We start from the raw sequence: 22393 nt of genomic DNA, 5'->3' as shown, positions 1-22393 counted from the left end.
GGTACACATATTTCGTTCGCGAAAAGTTTTACAGCGTTTTCTCATAACTTTTCCCTTTAGTTTTTTTACCTCTCGTTTTGTTACTAGGTGATATTTTGTAACATGTTTGGTTTCAGATTTATTAATTTTAAAACTGATTTAACGAGTTCTAAACGAAATTCGTAAAGATCAATATGTATAAATATTTTTGTTGGTCATCGTACAGTTTTTCTTTGACACGGATAATAGGCAAACATCTAGTCTTGTCGGTCAATACCAGACATTTTTTTATTATATCTTATAACAGACTCTGGTTGTAATTTGTTGTAAGGTGTTTTGACATTCTGTTGTTATATAGTAAACATCTCTCTTATCCTTTCATCTGCCAACTAATATCCCTTTTCGGCAACGGGCAATTATTACACCTTTAATCCTTTCGAGACGGTTTTTTTAACGGGTTTTAAAAACATATTTTTGTGGTTTTTTATTTTTATATACACAAATATACCCTTTTTTGACAAAAAATGTTAATAAAAACGTTAGGGTGTTGGTGGTACATATACGTACCATTAGTCTTGTGTAATGGTACGTATGTGTACCAACAGTCCTACATAAAATATTATTAATATATTTTTATTACTTTATTACTCAAAAATATAAAACAATTACTCAAAAATACAAAATATTATTGACGGTAATATACTACGAAACACTTTTTACATAAAGGAATGACACATTCTTCTCAAATGGTTTTTGTACGTGTTTGTGTTTTATTATCAGTGCACCTTTTACATCGTCTTCTTGTGTTTCCTTCAATTGGAAGATGTAATGACACACTCTCAAAACGTTTTCTTTTTATAGATATTCTTTCCTTCTTAGATAAACGTCGTATAGCAGAAATTTTTTATCGTTCAGCAATTATTTTTTCTGGCAGAGGTACCAGGAATTGTATCGGAGGAATTTTTTTCTTATTTTTTTCATTACAAATAATCCATGAGTTTACAATTGACATCATAAGCAAACGATGGAATACTTTTTTCCACCATTTGTTTGATTTACGATCTAAATCGTACAATCCTATTATTTGGTCCGCTAGATCAACCCCACCCATAATTTTCCTGTAGCACGCTATCATTTCTGGGTAAGGCACATTTACTTTCGAGCCATCTCTCATGGTTTTATTGATAGATGAAACATTGTCAATATGGCAATTACTCAGCATCAAGACATCCTTGGTGTCCTGCCATTTCACAAACATTAGTCCATTTTCATTGCACTGAAATAAGCATTCACCTCTTCGCAATTTATCTTTTATTTTTGGTAAGTTTTTTCTATTCTGGTTACAGGTATTTATTGCTGCGTACTGTAGATTTTCCAACAGATAAACCAAAGTAAAAAGGCGATCAAAGCAAAAGGTTATATCTCTTTCTTTTGCTGTGGAAATAAGTCTGTTCACTACACGTTCCTCAAGAGTTCCTTCTACATATTCAGTTTCACGACCTGTGTAAATCTTGAAGTCGTAGGTATATCCAGTAAACGAGTCTGACCTAAGGCACATTTTAATTCCCCTTTTTACTGGTTTTAGCGGCATAAACTGCTTGAGTGACGATCGACCTTTGAATTTCGTCATGGACTCATCGATACTTTAAAAACTGCTGTCTTGTCGATATTTTTGAAAGGTATCGTTCAAGCATTGTACAAAGTCATCGATGTAATACGTTTTTGAAGCTTCTGTTGGTTTCCTTGGTGATGCAAAATACATTTTTGAAGATATAACTTTGAATCTGTCACGGGATATTGCCTTTTGTATCGAGACGTTTCCAAGTGAAGGATATGTTGACCAATAATTACTGATTTTTGATACACAGTTGTAGCACATAACTAGCATGCAACCAAGAACTATTTGAATTTCGCCTAAGCCAGTTTCTTTCAGACGAGCCTTTCTTCTTGACTGCTTCTTACATATTTCAATCCTTTTATTAGTACATTGAGCAATATACGTATACAAAGAATGTGGAAACAACTTTTTGAAATATTGGTACGGCGACAAGTTAGATTGTATGCCAGCATCCAGTATACAACTACGTTGACTTGAAATTTGTTTTTTCGGAGCAAAACCTTTATTTGGTGTTGACCACAACACAAAAGAACTACTAAGTGTGGCAGTTATTTCTAAAGTTTCCTGTATATCTCGAACTTCTAACTGGCTCTCTGATTCTGATTCTTCATCAGAAGTTTTGTGAAAGTTATCTTGGCAGTACTCGTTTGATTCCGATTCATCATCAGAAGGTTTATACATCTCATCACTACTTTCAGACTCGGAAAATGACAATTCTGCATAATATTTAAGTTCTTCTTGTGTAAGTGGTCTTTTCTTATCTATATTTAAAAATGACATAAATAAGACTAATGGTACACTTACATACCGTACTATAAGACTATTGGTACTTATTAGTACCATAGACTTTATAAAAAGACTTACTATAAAAAGACATAAAAACAAACAGTCTGTGAAATGATATATGTAATTCGTAAACGATACAATGGAGAACTGACTGGCGCATTTTTAAATATAATTTAACGGCAAAGATTATTTTAGGCTCGTATGCAAACATAGTGGTATACATATGTACCTGGAGTCTCGAAATGATTAACTTAACAAGTTTTCTTGTTTTACTTCTGCAGGATTATTTCAACGGTCAATTTGAAGAGTTCCTGTGCAGTAAGTTAAAAATTTAAGTAAATTTGTTTGCTCAATCAAAGCTGTTGTAAAAATTGTCCATGTATACGCAATGGCCTACATTTAGTTTTCCTTCTAATAGGTGCAAAACCACTTTATTGAACCACTTTCTAACTTAATCGTCAAACATTCCAGAATAAACTAAAAATTTTAAAATTAGACCATTTGGTTCGGTCAACATATACAACTTTATTCCATATTTATGCTTTTTGTTTTTTAAGTATTGTCTAAAATTAAGTCGTCCTCTGTGTAATACAATTGACTCATCTAAGCTCAAATTACGATCAGGATAATAAACTTCTTCCATTTTCTTATTAAAAAGGTTTATTACGGATCTAATTTTATATATCCTGTCTTCAGGTGCTTGTTGTCTGAGTCTGAACGCGCGAAAACGTCGTCGGCGTCTAGCTAAAGTCTTGTAGCGACGCTCCAACGAGTTATCGGCAAGAAACGTGTTAAGTAAGGTATCAGTTTTTCCGAATGGTCAAAAACCCAAGTATAGGCTATAAGGGATTCAATAAATATGCCTCAGAGCTCACTGATTAGAACCGTATTAAATTCTAGAAACTAGCTAATCTGCTAGACAGAATTCAGCTAGACAGAGATTTGCAAACTCCATTAATTAGAATTTGTAGAGGTGTCAGACAAGAGGATACAATATCACCCAAACTATTTACTCTGGCGTTAGAAGACATTTTTAAATCTATAGACTGGGACAATAAAGGGATTTAAATAAACAGAAAATACTTAAATCATCTGAGACTCGCCGATGATGTACTCCTGATAGCAAAAACTATGGAACAACTACGACTAATGATTTCAGACCTAGAAAAAACATCTCTTGAGAAAGGACTAAAAATGAATCTAAAGAAAACTAAAATAATGACTAATACAGAAGACAGATCAGTAATTACCATAGGTGGAAAAAACATAGAACACGTCCAAGAATATATTTACTTAGGACAAGCTATCAGAGCAGACAAAAGTGACCAGACTAAAGAAATAACCAGAAGAATAAGAATGGGGTGGGCTGTATTCGGAAAACTCTCATATACTATCAAAAACCAAAAACTACCTTTAAAATTAAGAACGAAGGTATTTAATGCATGCGTCCTACCTGTTCTAACATATGGTGCCCAGACGTGGACGTGTACCAAGAGCAACTTAGAATAAAGAAAACTCAAAGAGCTATGGAAAGACAAATGTTGGGAATATCGTTGAGAGATAAAAAGAGGAACGAGTGGATAAGATGCAAAAACGGAACAACAGACGCTGTCGAACATGCATTGAAATTAAAATGGAAATGGGCTGGGCATAACGAAAGATATCAGGATGGAAGATGGAATAAAGAAATTGGCCGCTGGAGACCATATACTGCAAAAAGGTCAAGAGGTCGACCGCAAATGAGATGGAAAGATGACATTGAGCAAAGCGCAGGTCCAATGTGGAAAAGACAAACAGAAGACAGAGACAAATGGAGACAAATGGGAGAGGACTATATTCAACACATGAATAGATTTTGGGCTATAGATAGATAAATAGATAGCTAATACGGTTGTACCAAATATTTTTCGAGTAAATATAAAATAAAAATCTGTTTCAAAAATCTAAATTTTTTTATAACCTTCTTAATTAACATGGAACTGTCTTTAATGTTAAGCAAAAAAGGTAAAACTGCTAGGCGGAAATTACTTGTTTTATATTTTCATTACTAGAGCAATTTACTTTCGTACTTCGTATGCCGTGGACCATTGGCTGTCGAGTGTCTAGCGATAATCCAAAACAGTCGCAAGTTCATGAAATATACTGTAAGAATTTTTGTATTATTACCTTTATTAATACAAACAAGATTTTCTTGTCACCCATTAGCTTCTAAAACCAAATTGACTGTATATAAGGCCATTATTTAATAAACACGCTACAGTTTGACCTGCCCTTTTCTAAATTTACATTCCGAATCGTATCGTAAATATTTGTTGCACTTTGAATATTTTATGATCGTCGCCACTGTTTATTCAGTTTAGAATTCAATTTACCGAGAGCCACTCTGCGCTCCTGGGCAGGTTGACACGACTACCTGATACGCAAGCGGGACTAATTGGGATGATTTTCAATATCAGAATGTTCCCTGGAATTCCTGAGGCTTATGTATCATTAATATCGGCAACAATTAAGGTCAACATCGGTATGTCTACGTTTGACAATTAGAGACAGGATCTCAACAAAGGGGGATTGATGATTAATGCAGTCAAGTAACCCGATTATTCTGTAAAAGTAGAACAATAAAACAGGTACAATATTTAAAGGTATTAAAATTAGTAGCCATACTTGTATTATTGACAAAAGCAGAATGAAAGAATTGGTTGAGTTTTTGTACGATCTTTTCATTTTGTATGAAACTAAGACACGTAAAATTGGCTTAAACTGTTAACTCCAATTTAAACAACCACGAATTGATTGTAATTACGAACCCACTACGAACTATAAACTACAATACACATCAAATTCCATTATTCCCGAACAGTAGATTACCAATTAGAAACTCTGTAATCAAAGTTTGCCATTACCTTTGGAGAGCCACTTGATCGAACCCTATTCAAACAATTACACTAACGGACTTGTCCGCAACGAAGCTCGACTTACAGCCACTTGGAGAGTGAACAATATTTGAATGGCAAATTAGGCCGCCGAAACCACTAACTAAATGTGTTATTACCACTAACTTGATGCAAAAAGAACAACAGCTGTTATTTGAAATAGTGTGGGATATAATATTGTGGGTATGATATATACACTCTGGGCCAAAATTAACCGGCCACCTTAAAAATGGGTAATTTTTGATGTCTTATATCTCCTAAACCTGTTGTCCGATTTAAGTGATTTTTTTAATATGCTATAGCCTTATTAGTTAACAATATCGTTATAATAACATTGTTGCTAAACAGGTAAATTTTCATTGTATACCGGGTGTACGAATTAAACTGTGTTTTTTTCTTTTGCATCACTCTGTGGAATATTCTAGCATTTATAAAATATTGAAATTAAAACCTAACTACAGCCTCATTTTTCTCAACAGTTTGTTTTTTCATTCATTCGCTTATGTTTTTCATCAATACAGACGATTTAACTCACCAGCAAAATTAACACCACCACCTTTATTATTGTTTTGTTTACATTACCTGTGACAGTTTGTTTCCTAAATTTGTGTCATTGAAGGATTTTTGACATATAGTCGTTGTAAGACATTGTTGCAAATCTGTTTCCGTGTTAATAACAATTCTTAAACAATTTGTAATTAAAATTAAAATTGTAATTTTATATCATTGTGAGCGAATATTGTTTAAGTTCAAATTTTGGTGCTAATTTAGTATTTGTGATTCTAAAAATACCACTCGTTCCAACTGATGCTGCTAGGGCACTGGCTTTAGTTGATGCTAATTACAGTCAACGTCATATCGCTGGTATACTCGATGTACCCACAACTACGGTACATGATGCCATCAAATGTTTTTGGGAGACAGGATCGTACAACCGTAGGCCAGGTCAAGGCCGAAAACGATGCACTTCAGTTCGAGATGACCGCTTCATTGTCACTAAAGTATTTAGAAATCGCTTTTGCACCGCTCTTGAAGCAGGTAGGTCTCTTCTTGAGGTGAGAAACGTTACTGTGAGTAGACAAACGATTAGAAGAAGACTGTCAGAAATAAACTTGAGGGCTTTTCGTCTAGCTGGCGCACCACAACTGCTCCCACAACACCGTAGAGCTAGACTTCATTTTGCACGAGAATATGCTAACTGGACTATGGCGGAATGAAAGAATATACTATTCTCAGATGAGAGTAGAATAGCCCTAAAAGGTCCAGATGGACGCCAACGTGTCTATAGACATCAAAATGCATGCAGCAAATATGCATTCAGCAATAATGATTTGGGAAGGTTTTTCTTACGAAGCGCGTACTGATCTTGTTGTGTTCGGTAGAGGCAGTGTGAATGCCCAAGTATACGTGCAAGAAGTTCTCCAAGACCATGTCATGCCTTTTGCACCATTCATTGGTGATAACTTCAGACTAATGCATGACAATGCACATTGCTATACAGCAAGATCTACCAGTGAGTACCTTAATGAGGTCGGGATTCAAGTTCTACCATGGCCAGTACACAGTCCCGATCTTAACCTAATTGAGCATATCTGAAACAACCTCAAAAGACGGGTACGAGTAAGAGTACCAGCCCCTGCATCCTTTGAAGAACTGAAGACAGCTGTGGTAGAGGAGTGGCACAATATCCCCCAATCTGATATCCAGGATATCATGAATAGATTGCCAAACCGGCTCCAAGAAGTCCTAAGGGCTAGAGGCAGCAACACCCATTATTGATACCCAATTTTTTTTTAATTAGACTTTGATTTCCAAAATATTGTTAATTTGAATTTTTTCATTGGATTTTTACTGTAATGTATTATCCAACATAAGCGAATAAAATAAAAAACAAAATATTGAGAAAGCGTGAGGCCATAGTTATGATTTAATTTCAGTATTCTACAAATGCTAGAATATTCCACAGGGTGATGCAAACTTTAAGAAAGAACACAGTTTGATTCGTACACCCGGTATACAATGAAAATTTACCTGTTTAGCAACAATATTATTATAAAGATATTGTCAAGGAATAAGGCTATAACATATTAAAAAAATCACTTAAATCGGACAACAGGTTTAGGATATATGAGAAATCAAAAATTACCCATTTTTAAGGTGGCCGGTTAATTTTGGCTCAGAGTGTAGATGATGATTAAAAACGCAAAAAAATAGTATGTCGTTTCTGAAACAAAAAGTATAAGAAAAATCTTTATACTGATGAATCAATATGAGATACAGAGATCCTGATACAACTACAAACTTTACCAACTATTTAAAAAAATACATATTTCAGAATTTGCTAGGTTTCAGAGACCTCGATGATGGACTAGTCGTGTAGTGAAAATTGATGACCATGGACTGCCAGAAAAGATCTACAAGATAAAGCAAAAAATAGAAGGACATGTAGCTAGGAGCGATCTAAACAAATGGCACAGATCAATTTTAACCTGGAGACCATACCAACACAAAAGACCCAGAGGCAGACCTCCTATGAGATGGACAGATGATCTGAAAAGGACTGCCGGGAAAAATTGGCTACAAGTAGCGTACAATAAAAAGCAATGGAAAGGAAGACTTGAAGAGGCTTATGTTCAGATGTGGACGTGAATGGTTAGACGAAGAAGAAGAAGAAGAAGTAAAACTATGGAACACTGTGATAAAAATGTACAGAATAAAAGAAAATGAAAATATATAATAGCGAAACCTAGTGAGAAACTCAAAAAAATTAAAAATTTTATAATAATTGTATCTTTTGGTGTAAAATTTTTAATTGAAGACGTAGCTGTTGCATGCTATTAAATTAAATAAATAACTAAACTTTTTAAACTACCGCAATTATTTCGTGTTAGAATTTATTTAAATGATAAATACTAATTTATTCTACCACTTGTATTTAAATATCTTATTTATAAATAATAGAAATATCTCTTTTTTTTAGGTTTTAAGTATAGCCCTACCTGGCACCCGTCGGTTTATATGTGACGTCATATTTGTCGGCGTTTTCAACGGAAGTTGCCCACGAGACACGAACTGACGTGGGATTGAGGAAAGTCACGGTGATATTTTCAGGAATGCCAGGTCCTCCGGGCATCGAACCTGCAACAACAAAAATATTGTTATCCTTTGTGAAATCTAGTTCACAAGACTATTGTATTTTTCTTTATTTTTGTATTTGTATTTGTCTTTTAAAACCTTGACCTCCTTTTGAAAGATGTAAAGTTCAAAATTGTACAAAATTAGATAATTTTTAACCATAGAACAAAAAATAATACGTAATTATGCACAATCTTAACACAAAGACGATCTCATGCAATGTTTTGAAGAAATTATTGAAAAAGAACGCGATTCTCAAACCGTTCAACAAGTTATTGAAAGAAGTAAATGTTTTTATACTGGCTAAATTTCTTTAATAACATTATGAAGCACATTGAGATTCTTTATAATCAACTGCAAATGAGAGCTGTAGACCCTGCAAGAATTCAAAAATCAAATTCAAATTATCAGAGTCAATAAAATTAGTTAACATTGCATGCACAACTCCTATGATAACAGTAGAAGCAGAAAAATCATTTTAACTCCAAAGATAATAAAAAATTTTCTGCGGAGTACGATGTCAGAAGAAAAACTCATGCCCTAGCGATGCTATCCATTGAAAAACAGTTTAGTGGTGAATCGATGCGAAGAACCACTATTTTATGACGCTACCCATGACTACGCTATCTAGTGGCGCTAGATCCGTGACGACGCCATCTTGTGGCACCAGTTCTGTGATGCTCGCCTCAGCATTTTACTATAGAGAAAAAAATAATAGAACACCAGTATATCACTTCACTTCAAAAATTTACGTGGTTATAATCTTTAATTATGAATTAACAATTATTTAGTTATTAGTTTTTTGTGTTACTAATGTAGTGTTAATTACTATTTTAATGGAAATAAGCCACAATTGAAGTTTAAAATAAGTTTATTGACGTTTTAATTTCCACTTGGGAAATAGTTATCAAAATACAAACATTAATAAATTATAATTTGATAATGATTTCCGAAGTGGAAATTGAAACGTCAATAAACTTATTTTACAATTCAATTGTGGGTTATTCCCATTAACATAGTAATTACTTTAAGATGCCACAAAAAATTGATTCAGAATAATGTTATGTTGTGTTAATATTAAGTTAATTCACTGTGTATAATAAATAGTAAGCTATTTTCCTATTCGCTCCGTGCGTGACTGACACGACACCTACCGCCTTCATCTGACAGTTTTGGACCTACCAATTTTCAGGTTAATGACATAGACATTAATGACATATGTTTGACATTGTTAAATACAGGCGAAATTGACAATTATTAATAATTAACTTTTTAATTATATTTTTTCAGTTTATGTACAAAATAAATGTAGTATTAAAAACTGGGTTTCTCAAAATTCATCATAATATATCTTTTTAAGCCCAAACGGAAAAGAAAAGTTAAAAATCTAGTACTGGCAAATCAAGTTTTTCACGTGAAAGAGCATATAATTAAAAACAGTAATAGTAAAAGTTATGATATAAAAGCTAAAGTCATCAGGCACTCTGCAGTTAGCTTGAAGCCTTATAAAATATCATTTAAGGTAAATTATTTAAATATTTCAATTGCATAAAAATGAGGTTACGTAATATTTCCTTTTTCATATTAATAGCACGGATCCATCTTTTTCTTTTCTCTAATTTATATGTAATCTTTGGAAACCTATAAAAGCTACACTTACTATTTTTGCTATTATTAGCACAATTAAATACGCAACATGTATTTGCACACATTTTTGATAAAATTTATGCGTAAAAAGATAGTGTCCAATTTTGTCATATTTCGCCGCTACGCACGCTGGCATTCTTATTTAACCTGGCATTAGAAAAAATAATTCGAGAGTCGCAGATTACTACGAATGGTACTATCTTTAACAAATCAGTACAAATTGTCGGATACGCTGATGACATAGACATCATAGGTAGGTCCACAGAATCTCTGACTGAAGCATTTCGGTCGTTAAGAGCATCTGCACACAGAATAGGACTAAATATAAATGTTCAAAAGACCAAATATATGTGTTGCACTAGGTCGAGCAACCCGACACCTACACGAATAATAATTGATGACCTAGAACTGGAAGGTGTTGACACCTTCATATACTTAGGGTCGCTGCTAACCAAAGATAACAACGTCAGTGAAGAAATAAAAAGAAGAATAGTGCTCGCCAATAAGTGTTACTATGGCTTAAGAAGACAGATGGCCTCAAAAATGCCTAGAAAAATTAAACTGACTGTATACAAAACACTAATAAGACCAGTGTTAACATATGGTTCAGAAACTTGGACACTAACACAGAATGACCATGAATTGCTCAAACGTTTTGAGCGAAAAATACTAAGACGAATATATGGAGGCATAAAAGAACAAGGTTTGTGGCACAGGTGTTACAATTTTGAGTTGTATAGAAGATTTGGAGAACCTGACGTTGTAAAATTCATTAAGGTAGCACGCCTCAGATGGATAGGTCATGTAATCAGACGAGAGGAAGATGCCATAGTCAGAAAAGTTTTTGACCGAAGAGGGCCGATCGGACAACGAAGAAGAGAAAGACCGAGACTTAGGTACCAAGACAACCTAGAAAATGATTTGAAGTCTATCGGAATTAGAGCATGAAGAAGAGTTGCGAGAGACAGGGGCGAATGGAGGATTGTTCTGAAGAAGGCTTTGGCTCATAAAGAGCTGTAACGCCACTGATGATGATGATGACGCACGCTGGCATCGTTTCAAGGTACCCCTACCATGGTCACACACGGAGCGGATATTGCCTACATATTGCTTATATGTAAAGATATCTGCCTTCTTTAATATAAATTTTTGCCCATATAGGCAGCTTTTTCTTCAATATTTGTTTCATATAAATCCGAGCTCTTCTCATGAAGTCATGTATTTCTTAATATAATAAAAAAAAATAGCAATATAAGTAGTTTACCGAATAAATGAAAACACAAATATTGCTGGTTTAGAATGAAAAAGAACAGCTCAATTCTCCACATCAGATTGCGGTGTAAAGGCGCCTTTTTTAATAAAACTTCCCTTGTAAAGTTAATTTTAATTAAAAGTAAAAGATGAATAATAAAACATGCACTTAAATCGAGCATTCTAATACTGATACATACTTAATGTCTACTATCACTGACCGGGTTTAATTGAAGTTAAAAATAAACAAGTTGTAATTCGTAATCAGAAATCAATAAAGTACACTTGGCGTCCTCTATTAGTCGATGACCCACTAGCGAGGTTGTTTCAAAGGTGGTCGATCTTTGAAAAGTGGATCGTAGTAGAAAACTATATCTTTAACGTGCGCACTAAAAATAGTGGGCGCTCAGCGCGCTATATAGCGTATAGAGTTTTAAAAAATTACAATCTGCCTACAAACTTATCCATTTAGTTTATTAATTATGAAAAAGGTGTTATTATAAGTATGAGTATGGAGTAGGGTTTTGTTTGGAGTTTTATAATTAAGGTGGATACACATTCGATTTAATAAAAGACTTTGCCAGAAGTTTATTTAAAATTTTGTTAATTAAATTGTAATATTGTAACAAAGCTATCCATTGGGCTTTCGTTTGTGTAAATATTAAGAGCTCGTAGTTAATTATTTAAATACTCTATTTTATAGTAAGAATTGCCAGTGTTGCCAAGTGGTTCACATTATCACATGATTAGTAGTGATTCCGGTGGTCAACTGTCACTAGTAATCTTATAACTCTGGAGAATCAGATCTATTTTTCTAACACTTTAACTGCCAGGAGTAAATTTTGTACCGGCCAAAATATATTTTTTTTAATTACTCTATTTGTGTTTGTTTTTAGCAGAAATCATAAAATCAGATTTTTTATTTGGTTATTTTTGTAAAAATTGCTGTGTGCTCATATGGTGCACGCGATATTTTCATACGATTGTGAAATTGTTTCTAATGTCTAGTTGCAGTCCATGTGTATTATAGATGGACACTGAAGGTCAAATTTCCACCAGTAAGAGAGTGACACGTGTAAGATGTTTCAGTTTGCTATTTACTTCCGATGGGAGCGTATCGTCGACTTCACGACTGAAAAAAGTTGATATGGCGGAAAATAACAAACAACTCTGATATTTAGAGTTGAAAGCAGAAAAGGCTGTAGGTGAGTTAGAGGAGTTAAGAAAAATGAACATGAGTGATGATTTTTCTGATTATTCGAATTCAGATTTGGATCCTATATATATAATATAGATGCAGCGTTGACGAGTGGATTCGACAATGAACCTGTAGCGAAAAAGAGAAAATTTTGAGAAAAGGTTAGTTCATTAAAAGCTTTAATAAAATTTTAGTTTGTATAATCCGATTTTTTTTATTGTTAGATTGGCTTCATACAAATAAATTAACGTTTGTTTTACGTATTCTAAATGTAATATAATAATATAATTGCTTTCTATAATTTATAACATGCTTTGCAAGTTGTAGAAGGCACGGTGGTAAAAATTTGAATTCAGTTTCGCCAGGTAGGAAATCGTATGATTTCTTTTGTTATTAGATGGCGTTGTTACGTCTGTAAATAGTTATTTCGATAATTATTGGCCTACGACGGGATAGATTTTGTTTCGATTCAGAGCAGTGGCATATACCGCTCTGGTGAGACCTAAAGAGGACGAAATACGTATAAGCGGCTTGCCGCTGCCCTGTATCGAAACAAAAATCTGATATCGTCATTATTTAATATATAATAATATAAAATAAATCATTTAAATTGACACAAATCATTGATTTGCGCATAGATAGAGCACGCATTATCTGAAAATGGACTAATATATCGATATCTGTTTGTAGGAGACGTAAAACCCAATACTTCTGTAGGACCATCCCGTGTTCAGTCATCTCAAGTAATGGAGGAAGAATCAGACAGTTCTTTACTTAAAGTGATGATTTTTTGGTAGATACTGTTAGGCCAGAAGAAAATTCTTTACAAGATTTAAACTGGGGACCTGTTTTTAAAAATTTTCCAATTTTTGATTGTCTCTTAAACTTTGGCATTCCTAAACATTTGAAAATCGAAATGGCTGGTAAGAATGAACGGTTATTCTTTGAACTGTTTGTCTCTGAAGATGCTAGAAATATGATTGCCCTCGAAACAAATAGGTATGCAGAGCAACAAATTCTTACTGGGATAGTAAATGAAACAATTACGAAAGAGTCACGTTTTAATTATTGAAAAGAGACTAACTACACTGAAATGCGTACATTCTTTGGATAGGACTAGACTCGAAGCCGTCATTAGCTGATTACTTTCGCAAAATTTCATTATATAAAAGTGATATTGCTAAATACATGCCCCGAAATCGGTTCGAATTGCTCCTGCCCATATTTCATCTAGAAAATAATGACCAGTATTCTGAAAATGACAGATTTCATAAAATTCAATGTCTGGTCAATGAAATGAAGCCTAATTTTCATCGATGTATGATTCCAGGCTTAACTGTTTGCATTGATGAAACTATGATTCCATTTAGAGGCAAGTTATCTTTTCAACAGTACGTGAAAGAAAAACATCATGAGTTTGGAATAAAGCTGTTTAAAATTTGTTTGTTAGAAGACTATACCCATACAATTAAAATATATTGCGGTAAAGAAAAAATTAATGGACAACCGGTTGCGGAAAGGGTAGTTATGGAAATGATTAAACCTTTATTGGATCAGGGTAGGACTCTTATTACGGACAACTGGTATACATTAACCTCGCTGAAATTTTAAAAACTAGATCCACTCATTTTATGGGAACGTTGAGAAAAAACCGAAAAAATCTTTCCAAATATGTTGTAGAAGCCGAACTCAAGAAAGGTAATATCATTGACAAAACAGTTAACCTTGCTGAAATTTTAAAAACTAGATCCACTCATCTTATTGGAACGTTGAGAAAAAACCGAAAAATCTTTCCAAATATGTTGTAGAAGCCGAACTCAAGAAAGGGAATATCATTGCCAAAAAAAAACAAAAATCATATTGTAGTTATGAAATGACATGACAAGAGCGACGTACTTTCTCTGTCTAAAAAACATAGAGACGATATGATAGAGGTAACGCATAGGGAAGGTCCTAAAAGAAAACCTGCAGTCATTGTCGAGTACAATAATGCAAAAACGTTTGTGGATATGTCAGATCAAAAGACAGCTTACTCAAACTGCTTACGAAAGTCTGTCAAATGGTACAGAAAAGTGGCATTTGAGATGATTACTGGTACTTCACTGGTGAATGCTCTAATTATTTTCAATAACATCAACCAAAGCAAAATCTCAGTTACAAAATTCAAAGAAAATATGTGCATGCAACTTCTTCAATGTAGCAATCTACCACTTCTTGTACAAGTTCAATCCAAACATGAACTTGAAGCAAAGAGGCAGATGCACCATTTGTTACAAAAAAAACTCATGAACTACATGGTCGCATTTATGCCGTAAAAAACACAAAACGAGTAACATGTGTATGCAACGGATGTGAAGACAGCTCTTTTATGTGTTTAGAATGTTTCTTTGCCAACCATCTATTCACAAAAAAATGTACAAAAAAAAGTGTTTCTAAAACACGTACAACAAAACTGACTCTCAGTACTTAATTTTCTTGCTAACAATACTACATTCTATGTTACTTTTGATTATATAATATGCTATACAATCATAAAAATAAAAAAGTTAATGTATATTTAATTTTCATTTTATTATCCCTTGATAATTAAAAAATTCCTTGAAAATTAAAAAAATCCCAGGATATTATTAAATGTCATAGTTCTACGCCATACTCAATGATATTCTTATTTAAATATACGGTAAATGTGTACCAGCCACTGACACATGGCTGAAACGCTGATAAAACCTGTGTCCATTATATTTACACATGGCAATAATAGCGGAGACTCCTCCTCCTCCTCAGTCCTAATCCCTTTTGGGATGTGGTGACACCATCAGGCATTTACAGTTTTTTCACGATTTCCCTCCATCCTTCCCTGTCCTGGGCTAGTTGTTTGGCTTCATGTAACCCTTGGTTAATCAATATTTTTGTTTGATCTACCCAACGGCTTGGAGATCTTTCCTTAGGTCTCTTTCCTTCAACTCTACCCCGACTATCAGTTCTTCCATCGTACCTGTTCTTCTAGCAATGTGTCCAAAATACTGCAAATATCTCTGTTGTATTTGTTTAAGCAATCTATCCTTTACTTAAAGTTGATCTAATATCGATACGTTAGTGCAATGATCAACCCAGGATATTCTTAACATCCGGCGGTATACCCACATAGCAGAGACTAATAATTATTAAATACACACGCGTAATCAAATCATAATACCAAAAAAAAGTACTAAAAATATTTAAAATAAAAAAACATTTTCTAACAAAAACCAGAAACATAATTTAAAATATTTGACTTTAATCTAACTATATATATAATAACGGATTTATTACGGCTGTCGCCGCTTCTCCGCCCCCAATTTCCATCTTTTTCTGTCATATGCAGTTGCCTCTTCTAAGTCTCTTGCCGCCATTGCTTCATCAATATCGTTGCGCCAACTTCTCCGTGGTCGTCCTCTCTTTCTTCTTTCAGGAGGGATCCATTCCAGTACTCTTCTAGGCCATCTGTACTCTGGCATTCTTTTAACATGTCCGAACCAGATTAATTGTTTTCTTTCTATGTCATCATTGATATTTCTCTCCATTTTCATTTCGTTTCTTATTTGTTCGTTTCTGACTCTCTCCAGTTTCTATCTACCGCGGCTTCGTCTCAGATAATCCATTTCTGTCGTCATAAGTTTGTTTCTATTAGCTTTGGTGACGTCCCATACTTCCGAACCGTAAAGTGTAATACTTTGGACTATACTACCGTAAATGTGTTTTTTGGTTTCTCGTCGAATTGTTTTTTGCCAGAGAAGAGAGTTTAAGGCACGGGTCGCTGCTCTGCCCTTGTTTATTCTTTTCCTGATTTCATCTGCGCTATTTCCCTTCTTGTTGAAAATGACCCCCAAATATTTGCAGGATTGCACGCCTTTGATTTTGTCGTCTTCCAAAACTAGGTCACATATTTCATCTGTTCCCACTGAGAGATATTCACATTTTGTCATATTCATGTTTAGACCTGCCACGTCATATTCTTCTTGCAGTTTTCTTACCATATAGCTAAGATCGTAGCTGTCTTCGGCAATTACTACCTGGTCATCCGCAAAGAAAAGTGTATATAGCTTGTTTTCTTTCACCGTTATTCCCATGTTTCTACATTTTTTTACCCATTTCACTAAGGATCTGTCCAAATAGATTTTAAATAAGGTGGGTGACAGACAGCAGCCTTGTCTTAGTCCTTTTGTTGTTTGAAAAGGAGAGGTGATTTCTTGTCCCATTTTAATTCTTGCAAAGTTTTGTTCGTAATATTTTTGAGTGGCGTTAATAAGAATTGGGTTTATTTTCAAGTTACCCATTTCTATCCATAGTTGGGAGATCGGTACACTGTCATATGCTTTTTCCAAATCTATTAAAGTTATATGAGTTTCTCTATTTCTCTGCACTCGTTTTTCCATTGCAATTTTTAATGTGAAGATATTATCCATAGTGGAACGTCCGGCCCTAAACCCCGCTTGTTCTTCGGGTTGTTTGTCTTTGATATCATTTTCTATCAGGTTTCGTAGTACTTTTGAGTATAGTCGGCCTATAGTAGCAATCACTGCGATCCCTCTATAGTTTTTAGGATCCATCTTTGTGCCTTTCTTGTGTATTGGAGAGATATACGATTGTCCCCATTCTTCTGGAACTTCTTCTCCGTTTAAGCATCTTTCGAATAATTTTCGGATCATCTCAAACAGTTTTGATGATCCATACCTAATCAACTCTGGATGTATTCCGCCTGGACCTGGAGATTTTTTTAATTTCATTCCCTTAACTGCTTCATTCACTTGTTCTATTGATATTTCGATTCTTCCTTCTACTTCCACTTGTTCATTTGTCTGTTTAAACCTTTCTCTTCTCTCTGTTAATAAGTTCTCAAAATGCTCTACCCATGTGTTCTCTGGTATTCTATTTATTATGACTTGGTTTTTTGTCGTTGTTCTCATCGTTTTTATAGTTCTCCAGGCTTCAGAGCTCTTTGTCCCTCCTATATGGTTGTCTAGGTAATGGCATTTTTAATCTAACTACAAAATGGTATTCCTAACTAAAAGGTAACACTTTTGGTTATAGAACTCATATTCATTCTTAGACATGTATTTCAATTTTCCTCATTTTGATGACCACATTCACAGTTTAGAATAAGAACAGACCTGTCTACATCAAAGATAGCCCATCACCAATAATTGAAATATGTTTTATTCATTAAAAAATGTATTAATTCACATAAAACGAGAAGGTGCTTTATTAAATAATATCTTTAACATTGATTCCAACATGTTTCAGGAATTTAATGATAACTGTACTGGAAAATAAACTGAAAAGTGTTATGTGAGTCGCAATATCGAATTCAGAGTCATGAATAGAAAATACAATATCCAGGATTTTCAAGCTGTCGGTTCAGCTCTTCCAGAGGATTTAAGTGTACTTGAAATCCGGCCGGCTGGTATTCGTAAAGTGCTAGGGTCTACGACCGGAAACACCGGAAAATAAGAAAATATGTCAAGTTACACTGAATTACTTATTGTCTAGTCATGTCTCGATATATAGACCGAAAAGTTGAAGATAAAAGCATTGGAACACGGATATTTTAGAACTTTTATTGTACTCGACTTGTAGTTTACAGTGAATAAAATGTGAAATATTATTTTTAACTATTACGAGGACGGCATAAATAGGTGAAAATAAGTATTAAAAAAACGAAATCATAAGATCGAAATCGAAATAACGTCGTTAAATACTTAGGAATCCATTTGGATAGCAAACTTAATTGGGGCATCCACATCTGGAAGAAACGCCTTCAACTTAGCTTAATCTACAGGAAAATGTATTGGTACATGAGTCGAAAATCAAATCTTAGCCTGGAGAACAAACTTCTGATATATAAATGTATTTTAAAACCGGTATGGCAATATGCAGCACAAATCTGGGGTACAGCAAGTAATACCAACATATAAAAACTTCAACGTTTCCAATCGAAAGTACTGCGCCAGATCTGTAATGCCCCTTGGTATATCACGAACCACAGATTACACCACGATTTACAGCTACCAACAGTTTGCGAAGCAATATCTGCTGTAAACTCTGTATACAAGAACAGACTATCCTGCCATCCAAATCCGCTGGCCACGGATCTGCTCAACATTTCACACGTAAGAAGATTAAAACAACCAGACCCTTTGGATCTCTAGTAAATCAGGAAAAATAGAACATAGTGTCATGGTGCGGTGAAATAACAAGTTTCTATTCAGGTGTTTTCTAAATCTTTCCTTAAAAGGCTGTTTTATCAGTTCAAGCACACTGCGATTTGAAATGGGCGTATCACTTACTTTTCTACACTGCTTACGCGAGACCATCTTTACTCAGTGCCGCCGGCCGACGGGTAGTTTAATGACAACAAATACATTATTCTCCATTCAAATTAGTTTTAACACGAACTAACTGACCGTACGTTCATGAGATTTGACGTCACGAAGGCGATAACGATGAAACTAAGCCCAATGATGAGTAACACGTTTCACTATTAGATTTCAGTATTTTTTAGCAATTTTTTTTAAAGTTGGAACACGCTTTTCTCGATTATTACTGGACACAGAAAGGTGGAACAAAAATCAACGATTACAGAAAAAAAAAACTCTTTCGAGTGATGGACGTAAAAAGTTTGGTTATAATAGAACGTTAAACAGTATATTCCAATTTTTCAACAGAAGTTTCAAAAAAATTAAAAAAGTAAAACCATCAGTTTAAAGGCAACATAATTTTGAATAACGTGTCCAAATTTGGAGACATTTTGACGGCAAATAACAGAGAAAACACTGTCCCTAGGTTTTGGTGCACCGATAAAACAGCCTTAATTTGTGTTTTTGCCTTGTAATTCTCATATGTGTGTCAGTGATGTTTACCTGTATTAAACTCTGTTTGTTAAGTGAAAGTTTAAATTAGTTGATATATCATAGATTATATTTATGTTATCTTTTACCTGGGTGCTCGCCACTGGGCAGCTTCCCACTATGTTATTGTACATATATTATACATATTGCTTATTGTTTATAATGAGACAGATTGCAATAAACATTGGATGTTAAAAAAAAAAATAAAAAAAATAAAATCGAAAAATTTGACTTTACTTAAGAGTTGTAAGTAAGAAGTTTCCCTGATTAATTTCCCCAAAAAAATACGTTGAAACAAAACAAATATTTGTTGTAATGATAACAAATTGGTAGGTCAGGCTAAGATAACCTTACACTAAAAATTAAAAACAAAATACTTGCTTCGTTTCTGACTGCATGAAATAATCCTAAAGAAAAAATAGAAGATTCCCAAGTTTTCAACAAAGTATTTTGAAGAACTCATAGACATTTTCATACTATACAATCGTACTTCTTTATGTACAAGTACAGCTTTAATTTAATTACATAAAAGAGTTTTACCACACGAAGAATACTATTAATTAAAAAATTGAATCAGTTGAAAAAGCTTTTTTATAACCAACATTACCCAAGAAAATTTGCGTGTTTACTTCAATGCAGATCAAGATAAACATTTACGAGCCCCTTCCCATATCAGTTGGCCCAACTAATTGGATTTGCAGTTTAAGTCGATTACCAATAAACAAATGATACTCTGCATGTTTTTATAAGTTTCTATATTAATTAATATGGCATTTTTATTAATACACTCGCGATCATAAAATCCGGGTCACCTTGAAAATCACCGATATTTTATTTTAAACGAGCTTTATCGTAAATAATAATAATACAAATACAAACTAATGCATGTTTCTGAGAATTGTTGCGGTTTCCTTTGTAACAAAGAATTCCAATAGTGCTGATTTCGCGGTAAAGTGCACACTTCCCAAAATGAACGCTACCTGTAACTCCGCTTGTTTTAAATGTCTCGTTTGTACTTCGACTTTCGGTTCAAATGCAACGGACAAACGTTTATTATTGCCACCATTAATGTTTATAAGTGCCATTATTAGTGTTTATATTTTGACAAAAATGCCTTTGACTGTTGTTGAAACGGCACAAATTGTTGCACTTGTGGAAGACCTTAAATGTCTCGTTTGTACTTCGACTTTCTGTTCAAATGCAACGGACACACGTTTATTATTGCCACCATTAGTGTTTATTAGTGCCATTATTAGTGTTTATATTTTGACAAAAATGCCTTTGACTGTTGTTGAAACGGCACAAATTGTTGCACTTGTGGAAGACGGTCACACTCAACGGCAAATCGCAAGAATTGTTGGCGTAAGCCTTTCTACGGTTCAACGAGTGCTTCAATGCTTTCAGGAGGCAAGTTTGCTAACCAGGCGACCTGGCTCTGGACGAAGAAGAACGACCAAGGCACTAGATGACCGTTTCCTTGTGTTTCAGGCTTTACGAAACCGGACCTCGACTGCGATTATGCATCAAAATCGTCTAGAGGAAGTATGAAATCGCAATTTTAGTGTTGCAACAGTCAGAAGCAGACTTCGTTCCTCTTGACTATCTTCTCGGGTAATGGCTAGAGGACCGCCACTTCGCCGGGTGCCTCGAGTTGCACGACTAGCTTTTGCTCGACAATACGCGCATTGGGGAATTAACGATTGTAGCAAAGTGTTATTCTCAGACGAATCTTGTTTCTGCCTAACTGGATCCGATGGACGTGTAAGAGTTTGGAAGAGAACCGGTGAACGATTTTCACAAGCTTGCATTGCTCCAAGAATGCCATTTGGTGGAGGGTTTGTCATGGCTTGGGGAGGTATATCTTCCGACTTCCACACAGAATTACCCTTCATCGAGAATGGGTCCCTAACTGCACGAAGGTACATTACGGAGATTCCGGAAGAACATGTTATGCCCAACATGGCAGGACTTGGAGAAAACGCCGTTTTTATGCAGGACAATGTGCGACCGCACGTTGCCAGGATCAGTATGTAATATTTGGACGAAGTTGGAATTACGAGGGTACCCTGGTCAGCTAGGTCTCCGGACCTGAATCCCATCGAACATCTCTGGGACGATTTGAAAAAACGTATTCAAACCCATACACCTCCTCCTAACAACGCACAGGAGCTTAAGGATCTGTTAGTGAGAGGGTGGAATAACATATCACAACATGTAATCAGGAGAAAAATTCAGAGTATGCCCCGTCGTCTGCAAGAGGCTATTAGAGCAAGGGGAGGCAATACACGATATTGGTCATTGAAATTTCACTGATTTTTTACCACGTTCTGTATTTTCCATTTTTTTTTTCGTATGTCTGTTTTATCAACAATTTGATTTGTTTTCTGTTTTTTTCAATAAAAACCATAAAAAACCATTTTTTTTTCTTTCAAAACAAACATTGATGACAAATAAAAAATACATTAGCCAAAAAAAGGTTATTACTGCACCAGAGTCAAAAATATTTAAGAAACTTAAAATTTTCAAGATGACCCGGAATTTATGATCGCGAGTGTATTTATTAAAAACAGTATCTTTATAGTTTTTATTTATTTTCAACATTAAAAAAAATTCACTAAACCCTGGCTATGCTTCACTTCAGTCAACATACGTTGATTTTTTCATAATCATAATTACGTTAAATCCAGACGTAGCTATGGAAAAATAACATCAAAACAGTAATATTGTCAGTTAATGTCAAATGTATTTTGTAGTATTGTAAAGCTTTTTGCCGTCGATAGATTTGAAAATATTTCTTAAAGATAATTCCGAAAATCATTCATACAAATGAGGCATAGCCCTGTCTGAAACCAGATGTTTTTAGACGGTACATCCTGATCATCTTCATTAAGGAACTTGACTGTTAAGGCTGGGTTATATATTGCAAAGTGCTAAACCTGTCAATTTTCGGGTCTTTTTT

The 22393-nt window shown here is 34.4% G+C and overlaps 1 protein-coding gene across 1 annotated transcript in view; it reads right to left on the bottom strand.

Annotated features, from left to right (window-relative positions):
- The window catches only part of LOC140433605 (fibronectin type III domain-containing protein 4), a 220528-nt gene that overhangs the window by 107765 nt on the left and 90370 nt on the right, over window positions 1–22393 (bottom strand). The window contains exon 3 of the mRNA XM_072521588.1: window positions 8316–8454. Within this exon, the coding sequence (XP_072377689.1) occupies window positions 8316–8454 (139 nt within the window). The remainder of the gene's footprint in view (window positions 1–8315; window positions 8455–22393) is intronic.

Source organism: Diabrotica undecimpunctata, chromosome 2, assembly GCF_040954645.1.
Source record: "Diabrotica undecimpunctata isolate CICGRU chromosome 2, icDiaUnde3, whole genome shotgun sequence".
In the NCBI taxonomy this organism is placed as follows: Eukaryota; Metazoa; Arthropoda; class Insecta; order Coleoptera; family Chrysomelidae; genus Diabrotica; species Diabrotica undecimpunctata.
Note: the sequence above shows the minus strand (reverse complement) of the source record. Positions and strands in the feature narration are given on the sequence as shown.